The sequence below is a fragment of the Andrographis paniculata genome, unplaced genomic scaffold (genome assembly GCF_009805555.1).
Source record: "Andrographis paniculata isolate CXL003 unplaced genomic scaffold, ASM980555v1 Contig30END, whole genome shotgun sequence".
In the NCBI taxonomy this organism is placed as follows: domain Eukaryota; kingdom Viridiplantae; phylum Streptophyta; class Magnoliopsida; order Lamiales; family Acanthaceae; genus Andrographis; species Andrographis paniculata.
Window position 1 is genome coordinate 2,966,987 of NW_026137563.1, and position 12,983 is coordinate 2,979,969.

The following is a 12,983-nucleotide window of genomic DNA, read 5'->3' on the forward strand; positions in this document are numbered from 1 at the left end:
CAGAAGCAGAAGCCACCATGATAATGACAACAATGGTGGTGGCGAGGGCGGCGACGACGACGATGACAACAACAACAACAACGTGTTCCATGGTGAAGGGGGCTCAGTTGGAGCCACAAACTACCATATAACCATGTGCCTGAACATCATCGGGCAGTGTAAAATTACCACATATTTATTTGTTCACAATGCCTTAAATGAGAAATTAAACTATGACTACTCATCTGTTAAGATCAGAATTAATTCATACAGATGTAGTAAATATAAAGAATGTATGATGAAAAACACCACCGGATTTTCTTGACTCCCACATGAATCATAAGTATTTTGAAGCAAATAAGTAATACTCTAATATTTTCCAAAGCACCTCAAAATCCCTTTACTCTAGAGATAATTAAACGTTATTTATAGAGCCAAAGCAAGTTTGATGATATGGTTGTAGGACTTTTTTTGTGTTAAAAAATAAAATCACCAAACACCAGTTGTTATAAAAAACTGAAACAACAAAATACAGCAAATAAAGCGTTCAGTGAACTTTCTATGTTACATGGGTCAGAGTCCTCCACATTAGACACAAGAAGAGGAAAACATGCAAATCAAACGAATGCACCTTTTGTAGCGATACTTCTACATTCAATGCGCCTGAGTTGGTAAATGCATCAAACAAATAAAACACTAGTGTTACGAAAACATAATAATATAAAACGCCCGCACCAAACTATGCCTTATATTTAATATTAAACAGAAATCATTTTGACAAACGAAAAGGTTTTAAGTCTTTTAATCCAAAGTATCGCAATAAAACCATGACATTGTGAGTTATCAACACATATAACCAAGAAATTGCAGTAAACAAACCGAGAAACTCCATACGAGGTGAACAAACAATATATGTATATAAGCATATATATTTCTAGAAAGACCTTAGAACCTACGAGGCCTTCAAACCTCACGATGAACAAGTCGGTGTACGCGTGTGCATAGTGTATATCATTCGGAAAATGGGCGCCGGTGAATCCTTCCGACGAAGAAAAATCCGGTGAGTGAAAAACCACACAAGAAATATATTATTGGAGCGGTGAAATCCCTAGAATGGTCTGGTCGACTTGGGTTTTCGCTCTTTTTAGTTAGGTTAACTTTATGGGCCCAAGTAGGAGCTCTGGCCCAGAATAAATTTGGGCTTAATACGGTCCAAACATATGGCCCATCATTGAGTCAATGGGGACAAGTATAAAATACATAAAAGTTAAAGCGCATATCTGTAATTTCGCAAGAATTCGCTGTGAACATATAATACATGCAATTAGGGTTTTGGCATCATAATTAAAATCTCAATCGTCGAGCAGAAGCTGCCCATATCGCCGTGTCAAGTTCAGCAGGCACTAACGTCCTAGCCTAGCAGGTTTTTCCGTCCTTCCAGAGTGGGGAAATCTATATTTTTCGATGGTTTTGTTTGTTCCTTGTTGGAGTGCTCCTATGCTTTTCGAAATTAAAATATAGTGGTTTGATTGTACGGTTCGTTTAAAGGCAAAAAATTGTTTGTTCGATGATGTACTTGAGGATCTGAACACGCGTTCCACTTTTGGGTTGTTGGTACTAGGGTTCTGGGTTGGAGCTTTGTATTGGGATTTTTATCGTTTTGAGTAATTTCCCTTGTTCCTGTAACTTAATTGCGATGGTTTGCGACAAGTTTTATGTATATTGTAGAATTTATTGATGAGTGGCATGCTAAATCGATCGCTGCTCTTCTTTTTTTTTTTTTTTTTTTTTTTTCTTTTTTTTAATCCCCTTGATTAGTGAAATCCTTGTGGGATTTAATGTGGTGAAATTGCGATTCTGAGGCTACTTTTCATATGTGTATCTTTAAATATCTTTTACTTGCCCTATCCTACTAATTTAGAAGACTGACACGTGGTTTAGATATTTGGAAAAGGAGAGATAAATCCCATTATGCCATTATTTATTTCCTGTACACCTAAAAATAGTTTGCGAGTGCAGTGCTGTATTACTTCATTTGAGTTACATCATTTGAATTTTGTAGTTGCCATTGCTTGATAATTTGACTTGAAATACAGTTGCTTGTCCTTGTGGTTGCAACATTGTAACCATCTTTCGTGAAAGCGGACAGAACTTCATGATTTCATATATCCAGCAGTATTCTTGAAGTCCTTAATACTTTTTGAAATTATATATGGATACTTGATTGCTTTTATATGCTCACAGTGAGATGGCATTGTGAACTGAACTGATAGAAACGGTGGTGCCAGAATGTTCTGTTGTAATTTGGTTTAGGAGGCAAAATCCTCTGATTGTTGACTCGACTTTGTTCATAAGGACTGGAAGCAGTTTTAAGCTATTTTGTTAGGCTAATCTTTTATTCGTTTCAAGTCATGTTATGGTGGCACATTTAATGATTTTATTCTTGCAGAGCCTTGGAATGGCAGAACCAGCTGAATATCGCTGCTTTATTGGAAATCTATCATGGTCAACATCAGACAGAGGTTTAAAGCAGGCATTTGAAAAGTTTGGTCATCTTGTGGATGCAAAGGTCTATACTGAAAAAAAATTCTACAATGAATTATCTTGTTACTACATACCTGTGTCCATTTTACAATAAGACAATAGATGAGGCTGGTCTGAGTTTTTCTTAAGCCCACTATACTAGCTTTTAGCTTGAAAAGAATTATTATTAATTTTTTAAACATATCAAAATGCTGAATTTTTAAATATATATTCAAAATAATATGTGAGTATTGGAAATCATGTGAATAGGGCAACCTTTTTGTTGCAACATACTTTGTAACTCATTTATTTAAAAGTTTTGTTTTCATTTAGTTCTCGGTGCAGGAAAATGGGATTGTCTGTACTCTAGAGGTTGATGGCAAAAATATTCTGATCAAATATACTTTTGGAGAGGGAGGAAAAAAGCAAGTTATAGGGTTATGATGATCCAATATTAAATATGGCTGACTAGTGAACATGTTCTTTAAATGATATATGCATGGCTGGGTCAGTTTAAGCTGGATTCATGGTGCTTCATGAGGTTTATCTTTCAATTTGTTTGCTACAAAGTACCTCACCTAACAATACAGTCATATTGTTTATGAATGAAGTCTAAAAATTGACCATTTTCTTTTGTCAGGTTGTGGTTGACAAGTTCTCTGGCCGCTCCCGTGGTTTTGGATTTGTTTCGTTTGAGGAAGAAAGAGCTATGGAAGAGGCAATGGAAGCGATGAATGGAATGGATTTGGATGGGCGATCTATTACTGTCGATAAAGCTCAACCAAACCAAGGATCTGGTAGAGACCGGGATGGGGACAGAGACCATGACCGTGACCGGGGTCGTGATCGTGATCGCGATAGAGGTAGGAACTATGATAGTGGTGGCGGGCGTGGATCTGGTGGGGATTGCTTCAAATGTGGAAAGCCCGGACATTTTGCAAGGGAATGCCCATCTGGAGAAGGTTCTAGAGGAGGCAGATATGGCGGGAGGGATGACAGATACGGAGGTGGTGGCGGTGGTGGAGGTGGCAGCAGTCGCTATGGCCCTGATCGTGGTAGTGATAAATACAGTAGCCGAAGCAGCAGAGATTCAGGCAGTCGTGGTGGATCAGGGAGTGATAAATATAGTCGTGATCGATCAGGCCCATATGATCGTCCCACAGGTCGCTCATGATTGATAGGTGGTGATCTTGCCAATCCTGAATCCTGTCCTCTACTTATATTATATATCTGATTGATCAAAACTTCTGGCACGTGCTGTTTTTATAGGGATGATTGAAAGCTTGGAAGGCATCCATCCAATTCTTTCCCATTTTCATGTCAATTCTGCTGAAGTACTCTTGTTTTTATCAAAATGAGGTTTTTGTCTTGCTCTTGGTCCTCGGCAGTTTATTGAATGTTTGGAGATTTGCCTTCCCAGTGATTCTTGCTTTGTTGATATCGGTATCTGACATTGATTTCTAAATTAGTTGCTATTTTGTAGTTTTCATTTTATTGACATTTGAACTTGCTATGAATATTTCTTGTCATTCATTTCAATTTCATGCCTCTTTGATGCCTTGCAAATTTTCACTTTGCTAAAGCTTTAAACTAAAATTTGTTTTGGTAGGATGTAATACTTGTTGTTTTCATACACATAAGTTTCTTTAAACCTAACAGATTTGTTATTGTTTCTTTAGCCACCTTTAATTTGCTTTCTAATACCCAATTTGAGTAACAATGGCAGCTAATCTCTTGATGGAGAATTACTTGAAAGGGTTGAGAATTTTCTTTCTTTGAGAAGCTTCCAAGTGTGTGGTAAATTTGAGGTAAAAATGATCCTTTGCTTAGTGTTAAGACATTTACTATACATTACATCTCATACCCTAACTTAGAAATGGAACAACTTTACAAGAAAGCACCAAGTGAAACTTGAACTGGTTGTGAGAAAAGGACATAGAAAACTACATGAGAAGACGCACAAAATAAGAGAATAATAGTAGTAAATATGGATCTCAGATGAAATTTAAAAATATATAAAGAAAACCCAATACATTTCAAGACTCAAGAACTACAAACCAGCATTTATCCAGGTAAAAAATAACTGTGTCCCATTAATGTTAATGCTGAAGAACAGATACTTTTGTGGTAGTGAAGGGGAAAAAACAAAAAAAAAGAAGCAGCTTCACATTTCACTTATAACTTGAAGATAAACATTGAATTAAGGTCATATTGGCACTGTTTAGAGGAAGGCCTACAACCTGAAACTTCAAAATTGATATCTATTATCATTGTGATTATTTTATTTTATATATAGATATAGATATAGATATGGTTTTGGTAGTGGTAGTGGTAGTCGGCTATTTATTTCCCCACCTAACCATTCAACATCTGCACCTCCCTTTTTCTTGATATATGCATTCCTCCACCATTTTGCATGTTACCCATTTTCCATTTTGTTTGTTCCTCCTTTACTTTGGTTGCATGTTTTGCCATTTGGGCATTTCTCTATACTACAATCATACTAAACTACAGTATGGAAGAACTATTTCGAAATAGTAAAGTTACAGATATGTAGGAATTATCATTTGTCATTACTCAAGCAGGCGTCACTGTGTGTGTGTTACTCTCAAAAATTACCTCAAAAATGCATTGGCATTGGAGACAATACCCCATCCCATGCCTCCTCTTGCACCTCTCCTTTCTGTTCTTTCCTTCCTCCATAAACTTCAGACACAAGTTTTCCTCATGTCTCTGTCTGTTTTCTGTGTATCTATATATATATATTATATGTGATGGTGCCCCAGCATTTATTTCACACATCAACTAATAAAACCACATTCTTCAACTGAGTCTGACACACACACACACACACACACACTCTCTATATATTACTTACAAACTGCAGAAAATCAAGAATCCTTTTCTATATATTTCTCCATACTCTATTTCTTTCTTCCCTTCTTCCATGATGGCTAGATTACTTATTGTTCTAGTCCTTTTATTCATCCTCCCTTCTGATCATCTTGCAGTTGAGGCGAGGCAGGCAAAGGTTGTCATGATTAAACCGCAGATGCATGATCCCACTGCAAATGGTTTCTTCGGGTTTTTGCCCAAGGGTGTCCCGATTCCGCCTAGCGGCCCTTCCTGCAGACACAATGGCATCAGTGTGGACAGCAGGGGAAGATCACCCTGAAACATATACACACACATATATATATACATATATTTATATACTATACATGAGAAGAACTCTCCCAGCTAATTATAGTTACCGGGAGAGGATAGTGTATGTGTGTGTGTGTGTGACCGTCGAGCTGTGAATGTGACTATTCTTGAATCAGGTCTGTCCATAGTTAGAGAAACCAGCTCTTCATATTTGCTGAATTCACTTAGGCAGATTTCATTGTGACTGTTAATTGTGTGTTACAAGCAAGAATCACTTATCTAAACACTTAATATACATATGCATTCATACATACTTATATATATATATATATGCAAGTATAACTGTATAAATGTTTATTTCAGTGTCAGATATTCCTCTGAGGTTCTCATTAAGTTCATATATACATGTTGGAATTCTTTTGATACATCCCAATATTCCTTGCTTGTTTTCTTTTTAATGGTTTTCTGAACTTTTAATGCAAGGTAGCCAAGAAGGGAGATGAGGGTAGGTGTTGGAGGACTGTATAATAATATATATATATATATATATAATTTATGCATTTCTCTATCATTTAAAGGTAGGGACGATTGGCATGGAATAAATGAGAGTTTATTATATACATACATACATACATAATGCTAGAAATATTAAAAAAACAGGCAGTAGATTGAACAAGTCTTGAGCTTTTCTTCAAGAATACTAAACTGAGAATAACTAACAGATAGAGAAGAAGAAGAACAAGAAGATGTACCATAATGGGACAAAAAAATGAAGTATTGCCTTCTTCATTATATGGCTCAGGTGGAGGTGTTAATACAATATCCTGATTCTAATCCCAATGTAGGAAGATGGAGCTAGTTTCTTCACATCAGATCTGACCGGACACCGATGACTTGTCCGATCCACGGACATTGTATTTCTCATAAACCTTCTCGCGATTCTCCGACCACCATGTTTCCGCTTGGTGTTCCCCAAATCTTCTCCGGCTGCGTAATATCATGGCACAAATTTAGTGTTATTACAGTATAGTATAGCATCGAAGGATAACGTTTGAAACTAAAATACCTGAATCGCACGCGCTTGAGATCTCTGGTTCCATCTCGAAGGGCTACAAGCGTAATATATACACCGGGCTCATATTGTTCGATCCATTCAGCTTCAATGTGGCTGGCGTTTGCTGGAACTACAGAGTTCTTTGGCTTCAATCCGCCAGTTTCTCCGTCCTGGTATGGCCCGGAGTCTTTTGTGTCGGGGCTTTCGGATAAACTGCCTCTGTAGACCTGAGCAGCTCCTCTGCCATCAGAGAATCTTCCATCCTGATGATCATTTGCTCCATTAGAGGTGGGTAGACTGATGCCCTGAGCATTCGAGCTACTCTCATCAATAGCAGCTGTTTCGGCAGGCAATTTTGAAATCGCAGAATCTGGGACTGAGTAAGCATCAGATTTCGAAATTCTTTCATCATTTTCACTGAGGGTGTGAATGCCATTCGGTTCCAACCCATTCGGCAGGTAAACTAGCTTGAGACTTTCAGCATCGTAGGCCCCCGGTGGCAATCTCTCAGCCATGTCTTTAAGCTGGAATGTTCATACAAGAAAAATAAGCAAGGTTCGCTCTGTGAGTGACATACAAAAGCAAAACTAAGTTTACCTGCGCAGTGAGTGATTTTATAACTTCTTTTGCAGCTTTACACTTAGCTGATTCGTCTGCAGCTACTGCCACTGCTTCCTGAGCCTTTTTAGCCGATCGTTGGAGTTCCAGCTCTTGCAATTCGCAGCGGTTCTTAAGGCTTTCAACCTAAACGGCGTAGACAATCATTGTATTCAGAAATATAAAAATTTCCTTCAGAATTTAAATATCGAACAGCAGGAAGATAGAGATCTACCTGCAACCGCAACTGATGCACTTCCTGATTCAGAAGTTCGTTCGTCTTCTTTATGCTGTCAGCAACACTTTTGGAGAACGAAAGACCTCCTGTTGTGGGGACTGGTGTTGCAGACCGCGGTGGACTTGGCTTTCTCGAGAAGGGCGACACAGATCTTGAACTAACACTCGAGGGTGCAAGAACTGGCCTCGGAACAGCTCGGCGCGCCTCGACGCCAGAAGGCATAACAGCATCTCTCAGCTGCGACAGGGAAACTTGCGACGCGCGGCCAAAAGAAAATGTATCGGCCTTCTTTCCTTGTTTGGCTGCTTTGATATCTAGCTGTTTGATTAAATCAAGGTTAGACAGCTGCGCCGACTTGGCCAACCTTAGATCAACCTTGTCCAACCTGTCCTTGTTTTCACCAGATAGCCTCGGCCCGGAATTCCTCCTGTTGCTAGCTCCGGCTTCTGCCACTTTACTTAGTTTCACAAAACACGCGTCACATACACGGTAGGGTTTGCTGGGATTCGGCGCCAATGCTGCCCGAGGTGCTTTCCTAGAACTGCAAGCATGGCAGTGTACTAGTCCACAGTTGTAACAATTATGCCGCTTTCTTGTAAAACCAAAAGCTTGGCGACAAGCCGAGCATTGAGACTGCTCAGCGCCCGAAACCCATTTGTGAAGGCATATGGCAGCTGTGTAATTCGAACCACAGGCAATAGATTTAACATGTCGATCTTTTAAAGCTTCAACTACTGTGGGCATTTTCCGATCCTCTATATCTCCGTGGCCTAATCTTCCATTAGCTCCTTTGCCCCACGTGTACACTTCATTCTTCGATGTCAACACAGCAACATGGTAAGAGCCGCAAGAAATTTCCTCGACAGATTCAGCGGGGAGCTTGTCTTCCACCAAGCAAGGTAGCTTTCCATCAGAACGGGGATTTCCAAGCTGACCATATACCGTACTTCCCATAGTGAAAACACGACCAGATGTGGTCAGTCCGACAGTCAAGCTGTGTCCACAGGCAACCTTGTGGAAATTGTGATCGATAAGCGCAGGCACACATGTGGGCTTTAGGCGAGGTTCCTTGTCGCCATGGCCGAGACGATTTTTATCACCATCTCCCCAAGTGAACAATTTTCCGGATGAAAAACTAGCACTGGATTGGGTTACGATCACCTCAACAACAGCGGCAGTATGCCAAACTCCACATGCAACAGCTACAGTCCTCAGCCCCGACAGCGATTCAACCTCCCTCGGATAAAAAGCATTTTCTCGGTTTCCATGGCCCAAAACACCAAAAGTCCCATCTCCAAAGGTAAAGAGCTGTCCCATTGACGTTATCAACGCAGTATGCCAAGGGCCACAGGTTACTGATGCAACTTGAAGACCCTCAAGTGGACCTGAAATTCTCTTTGGTATCCAATGACTGATGTCAGTGCCGTGACCCAAGAGCCCAGCATAGTGCATTCCGTCGCCCCATGTGTAAAGCTCACCCGCCATTGTGACAGCACAAGTGTGAAACTCTCCACAGGCAACAAAATCGACACTACAAAAACTTAATGATTCCACAAGGCAAGGTTGAGTGACATCTTTCCCGATTCCATGGCCCAGCCGTCCGCCAGCTTCTTCTCCCCAACAGAAGACCTCACCCTGCCTCGTGACAAGGGCGGCATGTTTGATCCCACATGCTATATAATGCACGTCCAGAACAACATTGCATTCCAACGGCCGGGGTAGAAGAACATCAGTTCTTGCGCTGATGGAACTTGTGTTCTTTTCCGGCCCAACCTTGACAATGTTGTCGCAAATAACTTCACCCCAAATATACACATCCCCTAATGCATCGCAATCGTCTGGCGCAGAACCGTGGCTGGAAGTACTAGGGGCGCTAGATACACTAACCCGAAAAGCATCTGAACCTGATCCTTTCACTTGCATTGTTTGATCCAATGACACATGTGACCTTTCTGAGAATATCAAGTTCTCACCACGATTGCTCTTTGGAGACGTGATTGTGCTTGAACTGACAGAAGGGTCAGGCGAGCTAACTTCTCGGGTAACACTCACAGAACTGTTACTTGGACTAGTGGACGTCAAATCTTTGTTGTTCTGGAATCATGCGGCCAAGAAATCATCAGATTTAATCAAGCTAGGAGCATCTAAAATGAGCATTATCCCAAATAATAAACATCTTTATAAACATGAGAGAGCATGAACAAGGAGATTTTCGAGGCTGAAACTTACATCGAAATAGATACCCCCATCGCTCCACCCATCAATTTTTGAACGCCCTGCTTGTCCAGATGAAATTAATGCCTTGAGGCCAGCTATCCAGATTTCTGCCTCAACTTTATCTTTGCAAATCTAGTATTTACAAGAAATATATAAAGATGAATTACAATCAAACAGCAAAATAGAGGGCAGATCATTACAATGAAATTTTGGTCGACACCCACCAGGTCAAGGGATCTTTTCCCGTTGTTATATATGAGAGAGAAGGATAAGTACTCTTTTTCAGGGCGCAGATAACGTTGGAAAACAGCCTGGACAATAGGTCGGCACCAATTGTAAAAATGAATTGAAAGATAGGCGAAGCAGATGTGCAATGTTTAATCGACGAAAGATTTTTGTTAACAGCATGATAAAGCAAATCAGTTAAATGAACAAAGTTGGAAGAATCTTACAGTTCTTTGTCCAGGTATGATTCTTTGAACCGAAGCTAATTTCAAAATTCTTTCACCACTACTAGAAATCCAACTTAAAGATGTTTCATCCTGTAGTAAAGAAATCATCATCACCTAACAGAATTAACACGAAAACATATATTGTCTAAAATAATTAGTGTAGACAAATCTTAAAACCAACTCTGCCCCACCAACTCAATCCTAAATTAAATTATATTCAATTGCATAGAATTTCTCACACATAAAACATTTGTCCTAATTTGTTGCATTAATGATGAGCTAATACTATATCAATTCTCAGACAATTTACGAAAGCAAATTATGATTTGAAAACAGAAATTGGAATGCCAAGATGGTAAAACAGAAGAAGAAAAAGAAAGAATGATATTACCAAATCTGTGAGTAAAATATCACTGTCGAAATAACATAATACCAATTACTGTATATTATAGGAGAGACCCTTACACTAGAAAGTCTAAATGGATAAAATTTTGGCTTCCCCTTACGACCATATTTCAGTAGTTGAGCTCCCTTCTTTAGAGCAATCAATGCCTGCAGAGATACGAAAATGTATAATTGCAGAAAGTTATTTTTTTCCCAAACTAAGGACACAATTATATTTATGAACAGCACACTACAATCACCACTTAAAGCAAAACCACACACATCTGCACAGTAATAGCAAGGTCTTGGAAGTAAAGAATACTGTAAGAACCCTCTCCCCCCCAAATTTCCTCTACTCCTTCGCTGTAAGAATGTACGACATTACAAATAATAACATATGTTACTCCCATAAGAGATCTGATGCCCAGTGCCCTATCCAGAACATGCATTGTATGGAGTAATTATAGTAACAAATAAGAAGTATGAGCTGATAAAATCAAAATAGTAGGCATTAAAAACAAAACTCAACTTCTAGTATCCTCGTAATTGTCTTCATGTCGGCTACCTGGCCATTATTTCCTATCCAAATTTTGTTTCCAATTTAAATATATATGCTCTTTATGCTTTCTTTGTGTAAGAGGTGTAACAGCAGAAAACAAGCAAAGAAGATTCAAAAGCTTCAGGGCCAATAGCCTATTCTCAAGAATTTACAGGTCATTCTAGAAATAATTAACAGTCACTCAGCTAGATAGTGAACTATACTAGACAATCATGGATACATAATGAAAGTGACTGATCACGCCCCGAAAGAACTACAGATGCATTTTATCCAACTTCCAAATCCACACTCCAATTCGGATTTTGCAATTTTTGAAGAATTTACAGGCTTTAACGTAAATGTTTTAACATCAGCCAAGAAAATTCTCTTCCTTTAATGTAAAACCACCAATTCCCAAAATAGAATCCATAAAAATCTGGGCTTTCGTGGTCAAATTAAAAAACATGTGATCCTTCATCGATCATAACCTATGATATTATATAGGAACGGATCATTACATCGAAATACATAAATCAAAAGGGAAAGAACACCTGCTCGATGTCACGGTCGGCATTCCCGTAGCTAACAAGATCTGCCATTCCATGTGAAACTCTCACCACCGCACCAACACCACCGCCGCCACCATCCGACTCCGCTCATTATCATGCCAACGCGCCACCGCTTCCTCTGCCGCCGCAAGCAACCATTCACACCACCAACTAGCTTCCGTCTCCTCCCGTTCAAAATTCCCCAAAACAAAAATCAAATTTCCCACCAAAAACACCCGCGGTTCCCCCCTTTTCCAGATCTGAAAAAACCTAGCCGGAAAACTATCGGTTCCCGAATTCTACGCTAACCTTTTGCCGCCAAAGTCCCCAAGTCAAAACAAAGCTCCGTTCTCCCAGTTGACTCAGTCCTCCGACGTCGCAAAAGCCCGTCCCAGTCGTATGAACAACCCCACCCCCAGTCGTCCCCCGGCCCTTCCACCGGCTCCGGCAACCGATAGCAAAATTAAAAACTAAAAACCAAATGGTCAATTGTACCAAAAAATGTTGGCTAATTTCAAGAAGTTAATGGAGGAAAAGAGGAGAATGAGACGATGATGAAGGCTTAGCAGAAGAGAAGAGACGAGAAGAGAAAGTACGGAGTCAAAGATGGGGAAAAGCAGCAGCGGCAGCAATTCCGAAACTTTGCCTGAGAGAGAGAGGAGAGAGACAGCCAGCCAGAAAAACAAGGCCATAGAGCTATGATCCGGTGCGGTCGGGTGCACCTCCACCCACCCTAAACCATTCAAATTTGCGCTGCATAAATTAATCCTCTCGATTTAATAAAGCACCCCATCAATAACTAGCAATAATTATTGTAAAATAATAACAAATAAATAGAACTACTACTTGGTAGAATTAAATAAAATCAACCGCTGTAACATTAAATAAGATGGATGTGTTGCTTTTTCAGATTTAAATTTTTAAACACCACCTAGTCACGAATTGGCAGCATATTATTTATTTACCAATTATTTATTAAACAGCACACAGCAAATTAAATTAAATTAGCCTTAAGTAAATAAATATGTGGGGGTGGGGGTGGGGGTTGAGACAAGTGAAGCGACCGGAGCGAAGGTGGTCGGGTCGGGTGGGACAAAAGCTGGTCCAAGTGGACCATCCACATGTCTGAATTACCCAAAATGCCCTCCCCTCTGCCTTAGCGCACCTTGCCTGCCACGTTGTCACCTTCGGTTATTTCTATAACCAAATTCCATTTTATTTTCTTGAGACTTTCGCACAGTTAATTCATTTATAAGAAGAAATGTTTCGATCGAATCCAATCCGATCCACAGAATCTGTCGCATTT

General features: G+C 39.8%; 2 protein-coding genes across 6 annotated transcripts; one reads left to right on the forward strand and one right to left on the reverse strand.

Annotated features, from left to right (window-relative positions):
• Positions 1-1,270: 1,270 nt before the first annotated feature.
• Positions 1,271-5,660, forward strand: LOC127246275 (glycine-rich RNA-binding protein RZ1A-like). Of its 4 annotated transcripts, XR_007837714.1 has the most exons (5): positions 1,301-1,402; positions 2,429-2,548; positions 3,143-3,683; positions 4,229-4,310; positions 5,514-5,660. XR_007837714.1 is itself a non-coding variant. In XM_051267541.1 (4 exons), the coding sequence occupies exons 2-3, from the start codon at positions 2,438-2,440 to the stop codon at positions 3,674-3,676; spliced, it is 645 nt and encodes a 214-aa protein (XP_051123498.1). In that variant the 5' UTR covers positions 1,302-1,402; positions 2,429-2,437; the 3' UTR covers positions 3,677-3,683; positions 5,514-5,636. The 4 variants fall into 4 exon arrangements, 3 of the variants coding, with proteins under 3 accessions (XP_051123497.1, XP_051123498.1, XP_051123499.1); XM_051267541.1 differs by lacking the exon at positions 4,229-4,310 and having other exon boundaries at positions 1,302-1,402; positions 5,514-5,636; XM_051267542.1 differs by lacking the exons at positions 4,229-4,310; positions 5,514-5,660 and adding an exon at positions 3,772-4,050 and having other exon boundaries at positions 1,302-1,402.
• On the reverse strand, positions 5,499-12,377 carry LOC127246274 (PH, RCC1 and FYVE domains-containing protein 1-like). Of its 2 annotated transcripts, XR_007837713.1 has the most exons (10): positions 11,681-12,377; positions 10,673-10,759; positions 10,208-10,297; positions 9,980-10,066; positions 9,768-9,887; positions 7,536-9,632; positions 7,301-7,447; positions 6,716-7,227; positions 6,402-6,636; positions 5,499-5,628 (listed from the first exon to the last, which is right to left on the reverse strand). XR_007837713.1 is itself a non-coding variant. In XM_051267539.1 (9 exons), the coding sequence occupies exons 1-9, from the start codon at positions 11,726-11,728 to the stop codon at positions 6,519-6,521; spliced, it is 3,306 nt and encodes a 1,101-aa protein (XP_051123496.1). In that variant the 5' UTR covers positions 11,729-12,377; the 3' UTR covers positions 6,244-6,518. The 2 variants fall into 2 exon arrangements, 1 of the variants encoding a protein (XP_051123496.1); XM_051267539.1 differs by lacking the exon at positions 5,499-5,628 and having other exon boundaries at positions 6,244-6,636.
• Positions 12,378-12,983: the final 606 nt, after the last annotated feature.

Bases quoted from the DNA above. Each gene is read 5' to 3' on its own strand.
- LOC127246274 (XM_051267539.1), bottom strand. From the start codon at position 11,728: ATGGCAGATCTTGTTAGCTACGGGAATGCCGACCGTGACATCGAGCAG. The intron at 10,298-10,672 runs GTAAGGGTCTCT...TCTTTACTACAG, and splicing joins ATCCATTTAGACTTTCTAGT to GATGAAACATCTTTAAGTTG. The intron at 9,633-9,767 runs GTAAGTTTCAGC...GCATGATTCCAG, and splicing joins ATGGGGGTATCTATTTCGAT to AACAACAAAGATTTGACGTC.
- LOC127246275 (XM_051267540.1), top strand. From the start codon at position 2,438: ATGGCAGAACCAGCTGAATATCGCTGCTTTATTGGAAATCTATCATGG. The intron at 2,549-3,142 runs GTCTATACTGAA...TTCTTTTGTCAG, and splicing joins GTCATCTTGTGGATGCAAAG to GTTGTGGTTGACAAGTTCTC.